General features: G+C 44.0%; 2 protein-coding genes across 5 annotated transcripts in view; one reads left to right on the forward strand and one right to left on the reverse strand.

Annotated features, from left to right (window-relative positions):
• Window positions 1-5,158, forward strand: part of LOC115573308 (G-protein coupled receptor 55) — a 27,579-nt gene extending 22,421 nt beyond the window's left edge. Inside the window, exons 1-2 of one of the 3 annotated variants that reach the window (XM_030404038.1) lie at window positions 1,662-2,126; window positions 3,698-5,158. In XM_030404038.1, the coding sequence (XP_030259898.1) occupies window positions 3,704-4,609 (906 nt within the window). In that variant the 5' untranslated portion in view covers window positions 1,662-2,126; window positions 3,698-3,703 and the 3' untranslated portion in view covers window positions 4,610-5,158. Of the gene's footprint in view, window positions 1-1,661; window positions 2,127-3,697 lie in introns of those variants that run through there. The other 2 variants (XM_030404037.1, XM_030404039.1) reach the window with 2 other exon arrangements.
• Window positions 5,159-6,349: 1,191 nt separating this feature from the next.
• Window positions 6,350-15,496, reverse strand: part of LOC115573306 (semaphorin-6B-like) — a 38,059-nt gene continuing 28,912 nt past the window's right edge. For both annotated transcript variants that reach the window (XM_030404034.1, XM_030404035.1), the window contains 4 exons: window positions 15,322-15,462; window positions 13,207-13,284; window positions 11,807-11,868; window positions 6,350-10,498 (listed from right to left, as the gene is read on the reverse strand). In XM_030404034.1, the coding sequence (XP_030259894.1) occupies window positions 9,507-10,498; window positions 11,807-11,868; window positions 13,207-13,284; window positions 15,322-15,462 (1,273 nt within the window). In that variant the 3' untranslated portion in view covers window positions 6,350-9,506. The remainder of the gene's footprint in view (window positions 10,499-11,806; window positions 11,869-13,206; window positions 13,285-15,321; window positions 15,463-15,496) is intronic.

A 15,496-nucleotide genomic window follows, 5' to 3' on the forward strand; every position in this document is an offset into this window, starting at 1 on the left:
CGTAAGGTCACAACACAGACAACCACTGTGCGCTTTGTTGCCTTGAGCCCCAATCAGGAAAATATTTTAGATGTCCTTTTCATTTTCAAAACAACTCGTTTTTTTTCTTTATTTACAACCGCGACCTCATCCGCCCGCGCTGAAGGCCCGTGTCCTACAAACCCCTTTGCCCGTCATTTCCTGTACTTGAGTACTCAAATCTGAGCACGGTGCTGCAGCGGCATAAAAGATTATGATGCAGGCGATGACTCATCTTTGTAATCTCGTTCTGGTCAACGTCCATGATCAGTTAGGGAAAGCAATTTTCGGGAAATGTTGCATCATCTAACCCGTCTTCTCCCGATTCGGCCAACTGTTGTCAGAAGCAGAAACTCATCAGCTTTACAGGGTACAAACTGTATTCCGAAGTGGACTGATTTTAGCTTTAGTGTTCAGCCGATGTTCAGGATTTCCGTCATGTCATGTGGCACTCGGTGGCTTAGTCACTCCGGCCACACACACCCTCTGCCACAAACAAATGAATCAGACCTCAGGAGACAAACAAGCGCATGGAGACGCAGTTACTGTAAAGAAAAACAAAGCAAAACATAACAACAAGAGCGATGCAGGCTGACACACAGTGGTGCCATGAAACGTCGCGCGGCTCCATTTCTAATTCAGTGCCCGTTAAGCCAGCAGCCAGGCCGGCCTGTGTCCAAGCTTCTCCCCCCCCCACGTCTGTCGGATTTGACGAGGACATGTTGACCAAATAATAGTCTGGCCGGATCTGCATGAAGGTACTGAAATGCCTGCAGATATCTTGATTCCTTATTGGATCCAGAAACGTCTTTTTATAAACAGAGGATTTCAGAAACGGCGGCCTGTGGCTGTTTTATTGGAACTGTCATTTGCTGACAAGCTGGAGGGAAATTACAGGCTATTTTTGCCGGCCGATTGATGTTTGACAATGGAAAATAATTTGAGAGAGAAACATTTTTCCCCAATCAGCGTGCACGCAATGACACACGCTTTCCAACAGAAAAGCTCCCATTACTTTCAAGTCAGGCTGGTTTTGGTTGAAATTTGTTGTTTAATCCTTTCAGCTATAAATCTATAAAAAAAATAGAATTATATAAAATCATTTCCCCATTTCTCTTTAAAATCTAGCTGTTTGTAGAGCGAAGGGTTTGCGCTCTGTCACGTCTGTTGCCCAACAACAAGATTTATTTAGCAATTTCCTCCCCCACTCTGGCTTTATCAGTGCTGCTCTTGAACCTCATGTTCTCACCTCTGTGGTAAGGCGATCTTGTTTTTTTGTTTTTCTAAATTGTGGGTAATGTAGGTGTTAAGTTGTAAAAAGCAGTCCACTGGTCTGACGTTTGTTTAAGAAACAAGTGCTCACCATCAATAGAGCAGAACCAGAGATGGCACCTTTTTTATTCCACAAAGTCTTCTTCCTTTTCACAACTTTGGTGCCTATATTACCCTCAATGCAACTCACCCAATGAGTGGCATCACTGGAGGCAATTAATAAGATTTAATGCAGCTCCCTCTGGAGCCAGAAAAGGATTTCAACCCCCCACCAAGACCTGTAAACACACTTTAACTTTTTAAGTAAAATTGGTGGAGTTACCCTTTAAAAACTCTACTTGTCAAGTGTGTGAGAACATTTTTAAAAGTCTTTTTGCAAAGCGGTGTTATCTAGCACAGCGATGGTCTAATGTGGTGACTGAGATTGGCAAACAGGAAGCTATTGGGTGCGTATCAATAACATGTCTTACTTTGTGCATCATGGCTGCCACAAGCACTGCAGAGCTGCAGTTTCACTTCTCATCAGTTTGCGTACATTTTTAGACACCCATCTACATGCATATATCTGTCTCCAGCAATTCTCACCAATCAGCGTGACATGAAACCGTGAGGAGGAACTGTCTGCGGTGTGCTGGTCCTCTGCTGGCCCGCTAGCTGCGTGTGAAACTTTTAGCTACAGAGTCAGACATATTTAATAAGAAGAGAGGAAATGATGCAAGTCAAGCAGAAATTGTCACGCTAGCCGGGTTGTAGAAGACACACTGGTGCTGGTGCTGCTGCTGCTGCTGCCTTAAACTTTAGTCTATCAAGATTGACACACGTGAACAGCTCATTTGGTAAGTTGTGTTTTAATTGTACATATTTATGGATATTATCAAGAAATTAGAAGTGATTCTTTCTTTTTTTAAATGTTTTGATGTTGTTTCTGAATACAGAAAGAATGAGATTAAGGTGAGTCGGCATGTTCGTCCGTTATTAAGATATAACTTTTTTGTAATAAAAGGAGGCAATCGTCAGTTGTTAAATGCTAAAATAACACCTGCTACTTTCAGTTTTCATCTCATCAGTTTTACATGTGCTCATAGAATAACAGAGCTACAGGGGACTTTTGAAATTAAAGGACAGGTTTACATTTTTTCAAGTCTAGTCTTAAAACTATGCTCGTTGCTCATTTGCACATTGAACCCGTTTTTGGTTGCTGTTTATTCATCTTTCCTAACTGGGCTCCAGTGTCAGAGATGGAGAGGCCTCGGTAGACTTACTTTTCGAAGTCAAAGTGGTATTTTATGACGTTACAGTTCTGACCAGTGTTTCCTCGCTGAGCTGTAGAAAAGGGATACACAAAGACGTTTGTACAGAAAAGACTGAACAATTAGAAGACAACTGACTTGAGACACAAACAAACAACATGAGAGTTCGTCCATTATGATCATCTGAAGCTGCTTCTGTCACCGAGTAGTGATTCACACCTTTATTTTAACATGGCTGGTCTATTTTTGAACTCCACGTGAGTAAAAATTTGGTTAAACTCTATTTAAAGATGCAATATGTAAGAATTGCTTCACCTGGAATGCAGGGAACTGTCGTTGTCTGAGCATCAGCTCACAAACTGAAGCAAAGACAGACATGGATCACTTTTCCCATGCACATCACAGAGTGCGGCTGCTGTTCTGAGAAATAGAAACCCTCCACACTTGACAGCGGCTGTGGTCAGCCTTCATTTTCCTCTTCCTGTCACATTTATAGAACTGCAGTTTTCTCATGACTGTAAGAAACAGAAGCAGTCCCTGTAAACTGGGAATTATTTAGTTTGCTTACTTTCTGCTGTGTCCCGGTTGATTTTTGAATACACATTTCCCCCCAAATTGCCGATCTAGATATCCATATTTTAACACGAAAATCGATCCGAGTACAGAGACATTTGGGATTGGATGTGTCATCATAACTATGGCGATGCACAGACCACTGAAAGGTGTTTTTATAAATACTGCAAAAGCCTGTATTCAAAAAAATTGCACCTTCAAATGAAGCGCCAGGACTTCCGTAACGCAGAGCCAGTGCGAAAACATGGTGGGCAGTGCCTGCTCAGGCCTGTGAGAGCCAACCAATCAGAGCAGAGTTTGTTCAGAGGTGCTGCGGAATTTATTACTATCATTATGATTAACACTGAAGTATGTTTTCCTAGAAGACAGCCCAAATATTGTGTACTTGTACCTGAGTGAGCATAATATGTGACCTTTAAGGCAGGCTTCAAAAGTGTGGCCCCGTCCTTTAATAAAGTAAGAACCTCCGTGCTGTATTGAAGCATGTATTGAAGGTTTGGAGTTGCATGTCAGTAGTTACTTACAGCAGTGTTGAAACTAACATGCTGATGATCCTCACTCTGACTAATGGACACTTCTTACAGACAGGCATGTGGGACGACACCCTCAACAACCCCAACACCACCTGCAACATCAACATCACCGTCTTCGCCAACACTACTTGCCTGGAGCCGCTTCAGGGTGTTGGTTACGGTGTTCTGTTTCTCCTGGGTTTCCTCGTCAATGCTGCTGCTCTGCGTGCCTTCATTGCTCAGCGGGGCTCCTGGACAGACACCCATGTCTACATGTTCAACCTGGCTATAGCTGATTTTACCCTCGTCCTCTTCATTCCCTTCAGGGTCTATGATGCCTTCGACTGCCTGCCAAAGACTTACTTTTGTACTTTCCTCATGTTCATACATTTCCTCAACATGTACGCCAGCATGATGACCACGGCGGCCATCAGTGTCCAGCGCTACCTGGCTATAAGGTTCCCAATACAGACCAGATCATGGAGGAAGAAGAAAGAGACAGCTTTTGTTGTGTGTTTGGTCATTTGGGGACTCCTTGTGACGATATGTTTTATATTCCGAGAGGACAACGCCCCTGAAAAGCTCTGGACTTGTTATGAAAGATGTAAAAATATCCCACTTAAACTTGAATTTGTCTTTCTTATTGTGTTTCTGGGTTTCCTCGCTCCACTATTGATCGTTGTGTTCTGTTCCACTCAGATCATCAGTATTCTGAAAAAGTTGGATGACAACTCAGTTCAAAAGAAAAGCACCATCGGCATAGTCACGGCAAACATGATCGTGTTCATCTTCTGCTACACACCGATCCATATTGGCTTCCTTGTCAACTATTTCATCCCTGTGCCTAATGATTGGCAGCATAAACACATACCTGCACATTTATATTTACTTGTGTCTGAATGGATCGCTTCCACTAACTGCTGCTTTGATTCCATCAGCTATTACTTTTTATTGACACGTTTTTATTCTGTGGGAGCACAATAAATTCCTCGGTCTCTAAAGACAGCATTTGTGTGCCATTATTTTAGCCTACGCAGTATAAAACAAATGGTATTGGTTAAAAAGGGGCATTCCTTCAGTACTTCAGTGAGTGGGTCGGATCACAGCGTTACACACATGTTTACTTCAACATACAAGTTTTCAACACCTAACATTGTTACGATGTCATGAGTTCTGTTTAATGTCATCACCTACATTACGTCTGCTGACTGTTGCAGACCTGGGATTTGTATTTACGACAGCGGTGTTACACTCAGAAACTGAGGAAAACTAATGTTGATTTTTAAATAATGTAGCTTTGCTTAACTAAAACGAGGTGTAAAAAATAATTTGATACTGTGAATTTCTGAACTTGAAATATACAGGAAATGTCTTTATGTTTACTTTTGTCAACGTGGCTTTGACTCTATTGCCCTCAAAAAGTGCTGTTTGTGTGTATTTTTATTTTACCTGTTCATAACCTCCTGAATCTTACCATGTTATGATAAAAAACTGAAGTGTATTCTGACATTAATAAAAACTGAAACTAAAACATTTTAAACTGGACTGAAACTGAAACTCACGAGAACTAAACTAAAATGAAAACTAAAAAAATGAAATAGAAATAAAAGCCGATCAAAAAATACAAAACCATAATAACAACTGTGGCTTTTTGACATAAACCTGCCTTAAAAAACTGAATGTGTGACATTAACGAGGCAGTTGCATCATGGGAATTGTCAGCTGGATCCTGATGTTGATGGTGTCATGATGTCATGGTAATTCTAGGCGCTGTGTCGTAGGCAGCTGGACGTGTTTCAGCTTCTTGACGACGTCTCTTCTCTCAAACAAAGAGGCTTCTTTATTTCCATCTAACCGGAGGCTTTTAAACTCTGTGTGGGAGTGTCCTTACAGGGGCGTTGATACATTACAGGGACTTCAACATTTTAGATTTTAGGAACCCTGCCTTCTTTTTAATCATCTTTTAATGTCTCCTGTCAAGTCATTTAACTTCATTTAAGAGCAAACTACAAAACTGCTGTCGTACTCCTTCAAAGTGTCAGCATATTAAAAGGACGTAGCTCATTAGCGGTATTTCATTTCACAGAACTGTTAAATATGTCAGTATTTAAAGCAGCAAGTTAAGTTGTAAAAGAAGTTACATAATGTTGCTTAGAGGTGGCAGAACAAAATCTGGCTTGGCCTTAAATCATCAAGTTGCTGTATGAACTCTGCAGCTGTCGGTGTGTGTGTGTGTATAAATAACTGTCATTTAACTCAACCTTTTGTTGACCTTATTTCTCTCTGTGTGATGTTCAAAGCACTACTTTATCAAAGCAGGAGCACAAAGCTTATTCTCATCCTAGGAGCAGACCTCTCGACAAAAACCATAGTCGGCATCAAGCAGAGACAGACGATGTCCAGTCGATGCGCCCACGGGAGCTCGATCCCTCCAACACAGGCCACCCGATGAACGAACGCCAGTGTCCAGCTCCCTCTTGTGGCGAGCAAAGCCGACTGCTTGAAAGATCATCTGCCTCCTCTCTGCTGGAGGGGGGGTGCTTGTGAAGTTTTCAAGCTGTCATTCTGATGATAAATACGCCTCATTTACGGAAAATAAACTGCAATAACGATTACGCAGAGTGCAGCGAAGCCGCGGAGTTGTAAACGTGTGTATTCGTGTGCATGCGAGCGGCTACGTGCGCTTTATTTGAATGAGTGCATTGAGAACCACACGCGACAACATTAGCAGTCAATTATATAATGCCATTTAATAGCAGTACTCCAAAGATTGATGGATATTATAACAGCAGTGTCTCAGCAACTGCAGGAAAAAGAAAAAGGAAAAAGGAAGAAAAAAAAAAAAAAAACTCAGCAGGCATCAGTCAAATGAGAAGGCTCAGTTCTGGCTGAGATCAGGGCCTGCGACTCTACTCTAATAACAGGAATCTGCTGAGCTCAGCAGTCAGCCAAAGTCACGTAAATACTGTACATACATCTTATTCACAGCATCGTCACCGAGGAAAGGAAAAAAAAAAGAAAAAGAAAACCTCACATTTCAAACACAGTCCTGCCTCAGAAGAGCATGAATGATCCCATTCCCCACCACCCCCCCCCCCCCTCACCCAAACCAAACTGATACACTATACCTTGAGGATGACTATTTACACTATTCACAAATGATACAGAACAGCTCCTTTTTCAAAATGCTAAAAAAATAAGAGAAGAGAGAGAGAGAGAGAGAGAGAGAAAAGTCGTTGTGCTTTTCCTTATTACTGCACAGTAGAATGAGTGTAAACAAACAGAAGAATGAGTACATTCGTTCACTCAGGAGGCTGACGAGTAGCTTCAAGATCCTCAAGTATGGCAGTCGGTTGGCGATGGCGGACGGATGATCACTAGACTATAAAAAAGCAAAAGACGCCAGAGTCCAGAATCAGGACAGAAACATGATCCACAGTGTCGTCCCCCCCCTCGGGAGCGTCACAGTCCATCTGAAGGTTTGCTTATGAACTGCCTTTAAACCGTTATTATTATTATTATTACATATGAGGACACAGTTCATGTCATGGCATCAGTGAATACATTACAGTATAAACATAAAGGGGCGTGACCAAGTGTCTGTATTCATTCTTACATATTTACAGTATATAAGTATGGCGTGACGCGTCAAAGGAGTTTATAAACAGACCCTCGAACGCAGTCGGGAGCTGGAAACTAAAAAGAAAAAAAAAAAATCAACAGTACAAGCCGACACCTAAGTAAAAAAAATGAAACATTCAGCAAGTTGTGTCGAAGGCATACATGTCACAAGTGTACTGCGATACGCCGCGGTGTGTTTGAGGCGCACTGCGGGCTGAAATGGTCGTCATGGCACTTTGAAACAAGTTTTCTCTCCGTTGTTGTTGTTGTTGTTGTTGGTTTTTTTTTTTTGCTTCAGTTATCATCAGGCATCAGGAAATCATTCACGACTTGGTTTTGGCACACGGATGTTTTAAAAAAAGAGAAGACACTGGTGATGTTCAGAGCAGGTCGATATGAAAACAGGTTTTTCATACACTAATAGTTATAATGGCGTGATGAATGTTTGTTTTTTGTCTGCAAGCTAGTGCCTGACGTCATTTTTTTTTTGTGTGTGTGTGTGTTTGTCTTACATTATCATTTTTATCTAAATTAAAGTTTACTATGTACAGATGAACCAATATATTGCTGCTCACTACAAGGTCAGAGCAAAACCAGCATTCATATTGTCGTCTCCTGACTGCGACTGGGAGCGAAGATCAAGTCGTCCGCTCACTACTTTCCGCCGTCGTCGTCGTCGTTGTTGCACCTCATTTCGCCGAGTCTTCCTTGTCTTCTTCATCTCGTCTCCTTTTTTTATCACCTCCACCTCCTCCTCGCTAACACACTCAAAACCGTGTTGTGTTGATCTAAACGCCGACCGCTTCACGGCCGCGGACACTTTGATGGGCTGAATATATGGTCCCATTTGCCTGCTGGGAACATTTCCATTAGCCCTACTGGCTATGAGTTGAACCAGAGTTTTAAATCATCACCGCTGTAACTGCCACTTTGTTCTGTATCACGTCTGCGGGACCTTGACCCACTGTTGGCTTAAGGGGGAATTCTGCCCAATAAAACCAGACTGTGTTCTATAATGCAGCATTAATGAACATGTGTGTGTGTGTGTGTGAGGGAACACCCTAAGGTGATAGTGAAGGACGAGGTGTTCGTTATGTATTGCAGTGCATTCTCTGAAACATTCCTTTCTGCTTCCTATCTGTCCTGCAGTGTCGGTCCGGCGCTCTGGTGCAGTCGCCCCCCCACGCAGACGTCCACGTGGAGTTATTGGTCACTAAAGAGCACATGGAGTGTGAGGAGGCAAACGAATAGAGAAGAGCGATGGACGGCTTACGGATGCCGTCATTCCACAGAGCGTGCGGCTGGCAGAAATAGTGCTGACATTTCAGTCCTGCACTCCTGCTCTCTGAAGACGTGAGTTATGGTCCCATATCCCTATGAGACAGGTTAGAGGCGCTTGGCACACCCTTCTCGTACACATAGAATACTAAATACCCTCCGTCACCTGTACAGAAACACGTGTGCGTCCACTGTGGAGAGAGGAAAAGAGGACGGGGGGGGGGAAGGATTTTGCGTTTCCTCGTCATCCTTAAGATTTGTGTTTACAGTCAGAACGACTTGTCTGATGAGTCACCCGCAGCGACACGCACACTTTTATGCTCTTCAAAATTTGCTATTTCACTTCAAGTACCTTGTTGGCAATCAGACCAACAGGTAATTTGGTAGGAGAACAGATGGGTGGCAGTCTTGTTAATGTTATCCAAGAGGGGAGAAGCATCCCACTCCTGCAGCAGTGTTCGACTGTCTCTGCAGCCTCAGTTGATCTGCGCAGAGGAGGCAGCCTCTAAGAGCCGTGTCCATCTACGACTCCATCCACAACCTCTCCGCTCCCTCCGTCTTCCTTCCTTTCTTTATTTCTTTCTTCCTTTCTTTCTCTTTTTCTTTCTCTCTGTCCGCCCCCTCCATCCTCTCTCCTCCCTCTTCCTGCTGCCGCTCAGTAGCAGGAGGGAGAGGCAACTCTGCAATGCAGACACAGCAACAACCTCAGTCCATCTGACCAATTAGCGTGAGCCGGGATATGAGTGGCAGAGCCAGCAGCCAGTCATATGGAGAGACTCATCGTGGGGTGAAAGTGGGAGTTTGCCTGAGGGACTGACAGAGGAGATCAGAGGGGCTGAATGACAAACAAAGATGGAGGGGTGAGGAGGAGGGAAGGAAGAGGGGGGGGGATGGGGAGCGGGCAGAATCAGGAGGAGAGAGAAAAGAGAGACCTGTGTAAACAAACATGGAAAAGCTCCCGTCTCCTTCATTTCCTCCAGAGTCACTGGCCAGTCTGAGTCCTGTCACTGCAGTTCTTCTTACTCATCAGCTGGCTGAGATCCACCAGCTCGCCCAGCTCCCCTCGCTCCAGGGCCCCTCTCAGCAGAGCCCTGGTCAGCCCGGGGGTGTGTTGCTGCGACACGTAAGATTGGCCATGGCCACTGGGAGCGGGCATGGAGGGTGGAGGCAGGGGGACGGGCACCATGCCGTGGCTGCTGAGGATGTATCCTTCCGGGGCTGGCCAGCGCAAAGGCAGTGGCTCGCCATACTCCATGGGGGCGCTGGGGGCTGAGACCACCCTCCGGCGCTCAGGGGAGTCCTGGGGGGTCATGGGGTAAACATACTCTCCTGCAGACTTCCTGAGAGGGGCCTTGGGCGTCCCCTTCATTCCCTTTTCTTGCTTGCTCAGGCAGACATAGTGCTGGCGCGGCGTGTCGTTCCCCCGGCCCTCGCCACCGTGTCTCCCGCCTCCCCCCTGCTGGAAGAGTCTGGTGGTCAGGTAGACTGAGGGGGGTATGCGGCAGGGTGAACCCAGACCCACGGAGCCTCCCCCGAGGTACGTCTGGCTGGTGTCCCACCCTCCGGAGTTGGAGTCAGACAGTCGGAGGCCTCTGCGTTTCTGCTGGGGTGTGTGCTCCGGGGTGGGGAGGAAACCCGGGTCCAGCTCTCCGGACTTCACCCAGCCGTTAGGCATGACAAACAGTGTCTCCCCACTCTGAGTGCAGGGGCGCTCCCCTCCTCCCTGCCGCGTCACGCTGAGCACGGAGCCTCCCATCCCGCCGCCGTTACTCAGCAGGCCTCTCTCCCGCCGCTGGATGGCGGACTGGGCGGTGTTAGCATGGCGACGGTTGGTCGGCTTGTGGGCCATGATCCAGCAGACGGCAAGGCCGGAGAGCGCCGCCCCGATGGTGAACGCAGAGACCGCAGACGCCACCAGCAGGTTGAGGGAGACCAAGCTCTCCGGCTCGATCAGCAAACTCTGCTGCAGAATTCCTGAAGATTAAGAGAGACAATTATGAAGATGACATTTAGTAGAACAGCACAATGGAAATCCTCCCAGTGTCTGTCCACAGGGTGCACTTTAAAACGATCATTATTATCACATATAGTGCCATTCTGCTACTTCTGCTTTGTGCTTTTACCCCTCGCAAAATGTAACGTATCATAGTAAATCAACAACTACGACAGCACTCGTTATTGCCGATCATCGTGTGCGACAGTAATGTTTTACAGGATCCTCTCTCCAGTCTGGCCTTGAGGCTCCACAGGCTCCAGGTTCAGAGAGGCCTGCACTTGTCATCAGCACAGCTCCGACCACAGCGACTCGACTCTCCTTTCCTCCTCTTCTCTCCTCACACTTTCCATTCCTGTAGCCTGGTAAGAAAGTCTCTCCTCGCAGCATGCCATTACCTCAGTGTTTCCACCCAGCTCTAATCACTCCCATCTGCAGACACAGCAGCACATGCCTGTCTCTGGCTCAGGTCTGCAGCCTGGCACCGCCGACTTCTGCTGCTATCAGTTTCTAAGAGCAGGATAAAAAACTCGAGTGCCGCATATCAGCTCTCCCTTTTTCTGTCGCTTTTTGGGAAATTCAGCGTCAGCCAAACTGATTTTTCTGAGTGGCCTCAAACGGGCGGGGGATCATTTCAGAAAGAATCTGCTGGAGAGAAAAATTTGTTTCCACTGACTTTGTGAATTTCAGAGCGAGGTTCAAAGAGGTCCTGCCTGGAGCTGCCGCACTGACACCTGAGCCTCTCAGCACAAGCGACATCAGTATTTTATGCTAAGCTATTTCTAGCTTGCTCACTGGCCACCCTTGGTCATTCCTCCCTGAAATGTTCAGCTCAGAGAGAACAAAGCCTCGTCACTCGGAGGATGTTGCAGTTCCTATCATGCAGTCTGCTGGTATTGTCTACCGGATGCATCACATCCTCCGTAATTAAACTGTCTCACACTGGGAGCGTTTTGACCTGTAGGAAATGAGGCTGAAACCAAAATCCCAGTTCCCCTCCCACTTGATTCAGCCCTGACAAAAAAACTTCTAGTTGCTATAACCAAGGTTGAATCAATCTGTCTTAGCTGGGGAGGAAACAACGTTACACCCCGGATAATTAAAATGAGCCAAATTGCAGAAATTGGTAGAAATATTCTCTGGCTCGTCAGTGTCAGACGGGCTTCTTCAGAACAAAATGTTCAGTGACAGGCAGAGAGGTGTGATGACAGATTGAGCCACTAGGCGGAGCCTGCCCTCAGTTCACCGTCCACAGCCAGAAGCATCCATGTCATAGTGCTGCAACCTACCGTCACAATCTCCTAGATGGGAGGTGGTGTTTCCATATTCCACATCTTGTTGAAAGGGCAGCCTGCAGTCACACATAGATCACAGATCAGCAGCAGGAAACATGTTATTACACTGTCCTTAATCCACAACATACAGTTATGTGATCGGTTTTGTGTGTGATGGATGTTTTGAAGTGAAACAGAACATAAAAATTAAGTTGTACCTGTTTGAAAATAACTCTTTAATGTTAAAAAATGGCTTTTTGTATGAGCATGTTCACATTTTCACTGCAAATTGCTTATAAACGAGGACATTTGTTGGTTGGTAGTAATCAATTAAATTCATATGGCACATATTGACGTGTCATCCAGTGTAATGGTTTACTCCATTGATCCCCATATTGATTTTTCTTTGCTTGCCACTCGTCAGTGAGGTCAGAGGTCAGGGTCACAGAGCCATGTGACCATACAGGTGGTGATGGGAGCTGGAGGCAGGGAGTGTGATACTACGTGGAATGTGTGACTTTAATAAAGATGCTAATTTTTAATACTTACTGAATACTGGATAAAAAAGATACTAATGGCCATTCTTTTCAAATTATTATCAAATGAAATATTAAACAGCCAAAAGCAAATTATGCTTAATCAAACACAATACACCCACACATCTTAACTGGCTTAATTAGCTCACAAAAGAAAATAAATAGGTAAACAAAATAAAAACTGTCTGACATTTTATATAATCATATCAATTTTTCATGCACTACATTTAAAATGTATGGAATTATTTTAAAGCTTTGCTTAAACTCCCAAACTAACTAAACAGACAGAGGAGAGTCCGTCCATTGATTCAAATATAATACGTTTAAGTGCAGATGCACCAGAATTGTGTGATGTAACCATAATTAATTAGTATTGTTTAATATATGAGTAGTGAGTTCAGTCTGTTGCTCAAAGATACCAATGACTTGAGTTTGTTTATATAAAAACAGTTTATTTTAAGTGTGCTTGTTGTGCCATTTGATATTTTAATCTACTATGTAAATATGCATTTACTTTTCGTTTTCTTCTCTATTAGTATTTGCACTGAGTTTGATTTCAACAACTGAGCTACGTTGTCTACTACCCGTCCTCACGTCTCCTTGAGAGGGCGTTGTGAAAATTAACAAACACCGGAGCATTAATCTTTGTCTCTCAAACTACAGGAGCACTTATTTCCACTTATTTTACGTAATGAATATGAATATACCAATTCAACATCATCTTGGTTACCACACCTTTCCATACACAAATGTTGCAACCTCATCAAATTAAATTTTCTCTGTATACAGTGGCTCGTCCTGAGTTTTGAGAGAGCTGCAGACTGCAAAGGTAGAAAACTTTCAGAGGCTGCCGTTCGTCTCCGGGTGTGTTTTCCTCACCGTGTGCCTGGTCTGAGGAAAGAGCAGGTGCTGCCTCTGGTCCAGCCACAGTACGGGTCCCTGGAGGCAAGACAACTCCTGCACACACACACACCATTGAAAACAAAAAGTTTTAAAAAATGCTGACCTGATTCCCACAGCAGCAAATTTTGACAATTTTCCAAGGAAAAACTTGGAGAAAGTCACCTGTGAAACTTCGGAACAAGTTCTACAACCATGACTTTAGAATGGAAGTTGGCAAGCTTACTGTCGTGCTGGCAAACACGGTACCCACAGTATTCAGATACAGCGGCTCATTATAACCCATAATATCAAATGCTGCACGTCTCTATGGACTTATGGTGTATTTGTGATGCATTTAAGCAGTAAGAAATTTGAGAACGTCACCTATGAAACTGGCGAGTAGGTAGTAATGACCCATTATAATCCTAAATATGAAATACTTGTGTTTCTGTGGAGCAAAAAAAACTTTGAGAAAGCCGAAGTTCAGCTATTAAACCAGGGAACGAGTGCTATGAATTTAAAAGGGCCGTTAGCTACCTTACTGTCTTGCTGGCTAATAAGGTAGCTATAATACTTGGGTATAGCAGACCATTATAACCCTAAAAACGTAAATGCTGTCCCTATAGACTTAGGGTTTTTTTGTAATGTGTTGTAGTAAAAACATAGAGAAAGTTACCCATTAAAGCTGGGTGCTACAACTATAAATTTAGCAGGGAAGCTAGTTAGCTTACTCTTACTGGCTAACACGGTACCTACAGCATAACGGTCCATTATAACCCTAAAATATCAAAATACTGTTTGTCTTTATGGACTTGAATTTTATTTACGATGTATTTTAGTTGTGAAAACTTTGAGGAAGTCAGCTGTTCAACCAATGAATTAAGCACGGAAGTTGGCTAGCTTAATGTCCTGCTGGCTAACAACGTATAGCCAACAGTGCTTAAGTGTAGCGACCCATTCTAACCCTAAAAAATAAAATACACCACTTTTTGTGATGTGGTAGCAGTAAAAACTTTTGAGAAGGTTAACTATTAAAACTGTAAACAAGTGCTACAACTTTGAATCTAGCAGAGAAGTTCGCTAGCTCACTGTCTTTCTGGCGAGCATGGTACCTACAATAGTTAGCTATCGAAGCCCATTACAACCCTCAGTTATGAAATACATCTCTATAGACTCGAGGTTTATTTAGCAACTTAATTTAATTGCCTGTAAAGTGCTACAACTATGAGTTTAGCTGGATAATTAACTAGCTTACTCTCTAGCTGGCTAATAAGGTATATGCAGCATTGTGGACCATTAAAATCTAGCACCAGCATATTAATACTTAATGTTTCAAGTGGGTCAAGATCTTTTTGTGATGTGCTTTAGCAGTAAAAACTAGTCACTATAAAAGTCCTCTATAAACGTCGAAACAATGGTGACAACTGTTTAGCTAGCTAGCTATCTCGTTACCTAGCACAGGTTCCTACAGTAGTTATGTGTACCGGTCAATTATAACCCTGAATATGAGGTACTCTATCTTCCTATGGACTTTGAATTGTTTGTGAAAATTAAATGCAATATGTGGAAAAACCTGTGAAATGTTAAATCCCCATCTGGCATTCATCTTCATATTTGAAGAAGCATGTATCAAGCTGCTACTTGTTGTATCCAAGTGTGATATATGGCTGCTGTGGGAATCTTGTTCACAGCGCAGCGTTCAGCTTCAAAAGATCCGTCCCATATGTGCAGTCATAAACAAATGCCTTCTTGGTATTCATAATAAATCACAATCTTGAAGCCTCGTGTGTCAAGTTAAATAGTATTTCCCAGGGAGACAAATTCTCCCAAAATAAATATTAACCCAAACAGGCAAGCTGTGGATTAACAAACAGACATGCAATTCTCCCCCCTGCTCATTGAAACAAAAACAGAATTTGCAAATCTTATTGGGATTCACGGTCGTTACAGAGCCAGAAAAGCCAAAAACAAATCAAAAGTTGGCCAGTAAGCCGTACCTTGGCTAGTGGCCACAACTAGATTTAAACTGGTTTAATTGTCAGCCAGAGAACCAGAGAGGGAAAGAAAAATCCTCATCGGGACAAAACAGGTGAGTGTGTCTGCGTCTCTTACTTCATGCAGCGCGAGTGCAGGTGGCAGCGAGATGTGGGCACTCGGACCAGACAGGAGGGGAAGGCCAGCAGCAGAGTGTGGCTGGTCCGGTCCAGCGTCAGAGACAAGAGCTGACGGGCCTGAGGAGAGTCCTCGCCACACCTGTGTGAAGACAGGAAGCAGAGGGTGAGGAGCC

This window comes from Sparus aurata, chromosome 21 (assembly GCF_900880675.1).
Source record: "Sparus aurata chromosome 21, fSpaAur1.1, whole genome shotgun sequence".
NCBI lineage: Eukaryota > Metazoa > Chordata > Actinopteri > Spariformes > Sparidae > Sparus > Sparus aurata.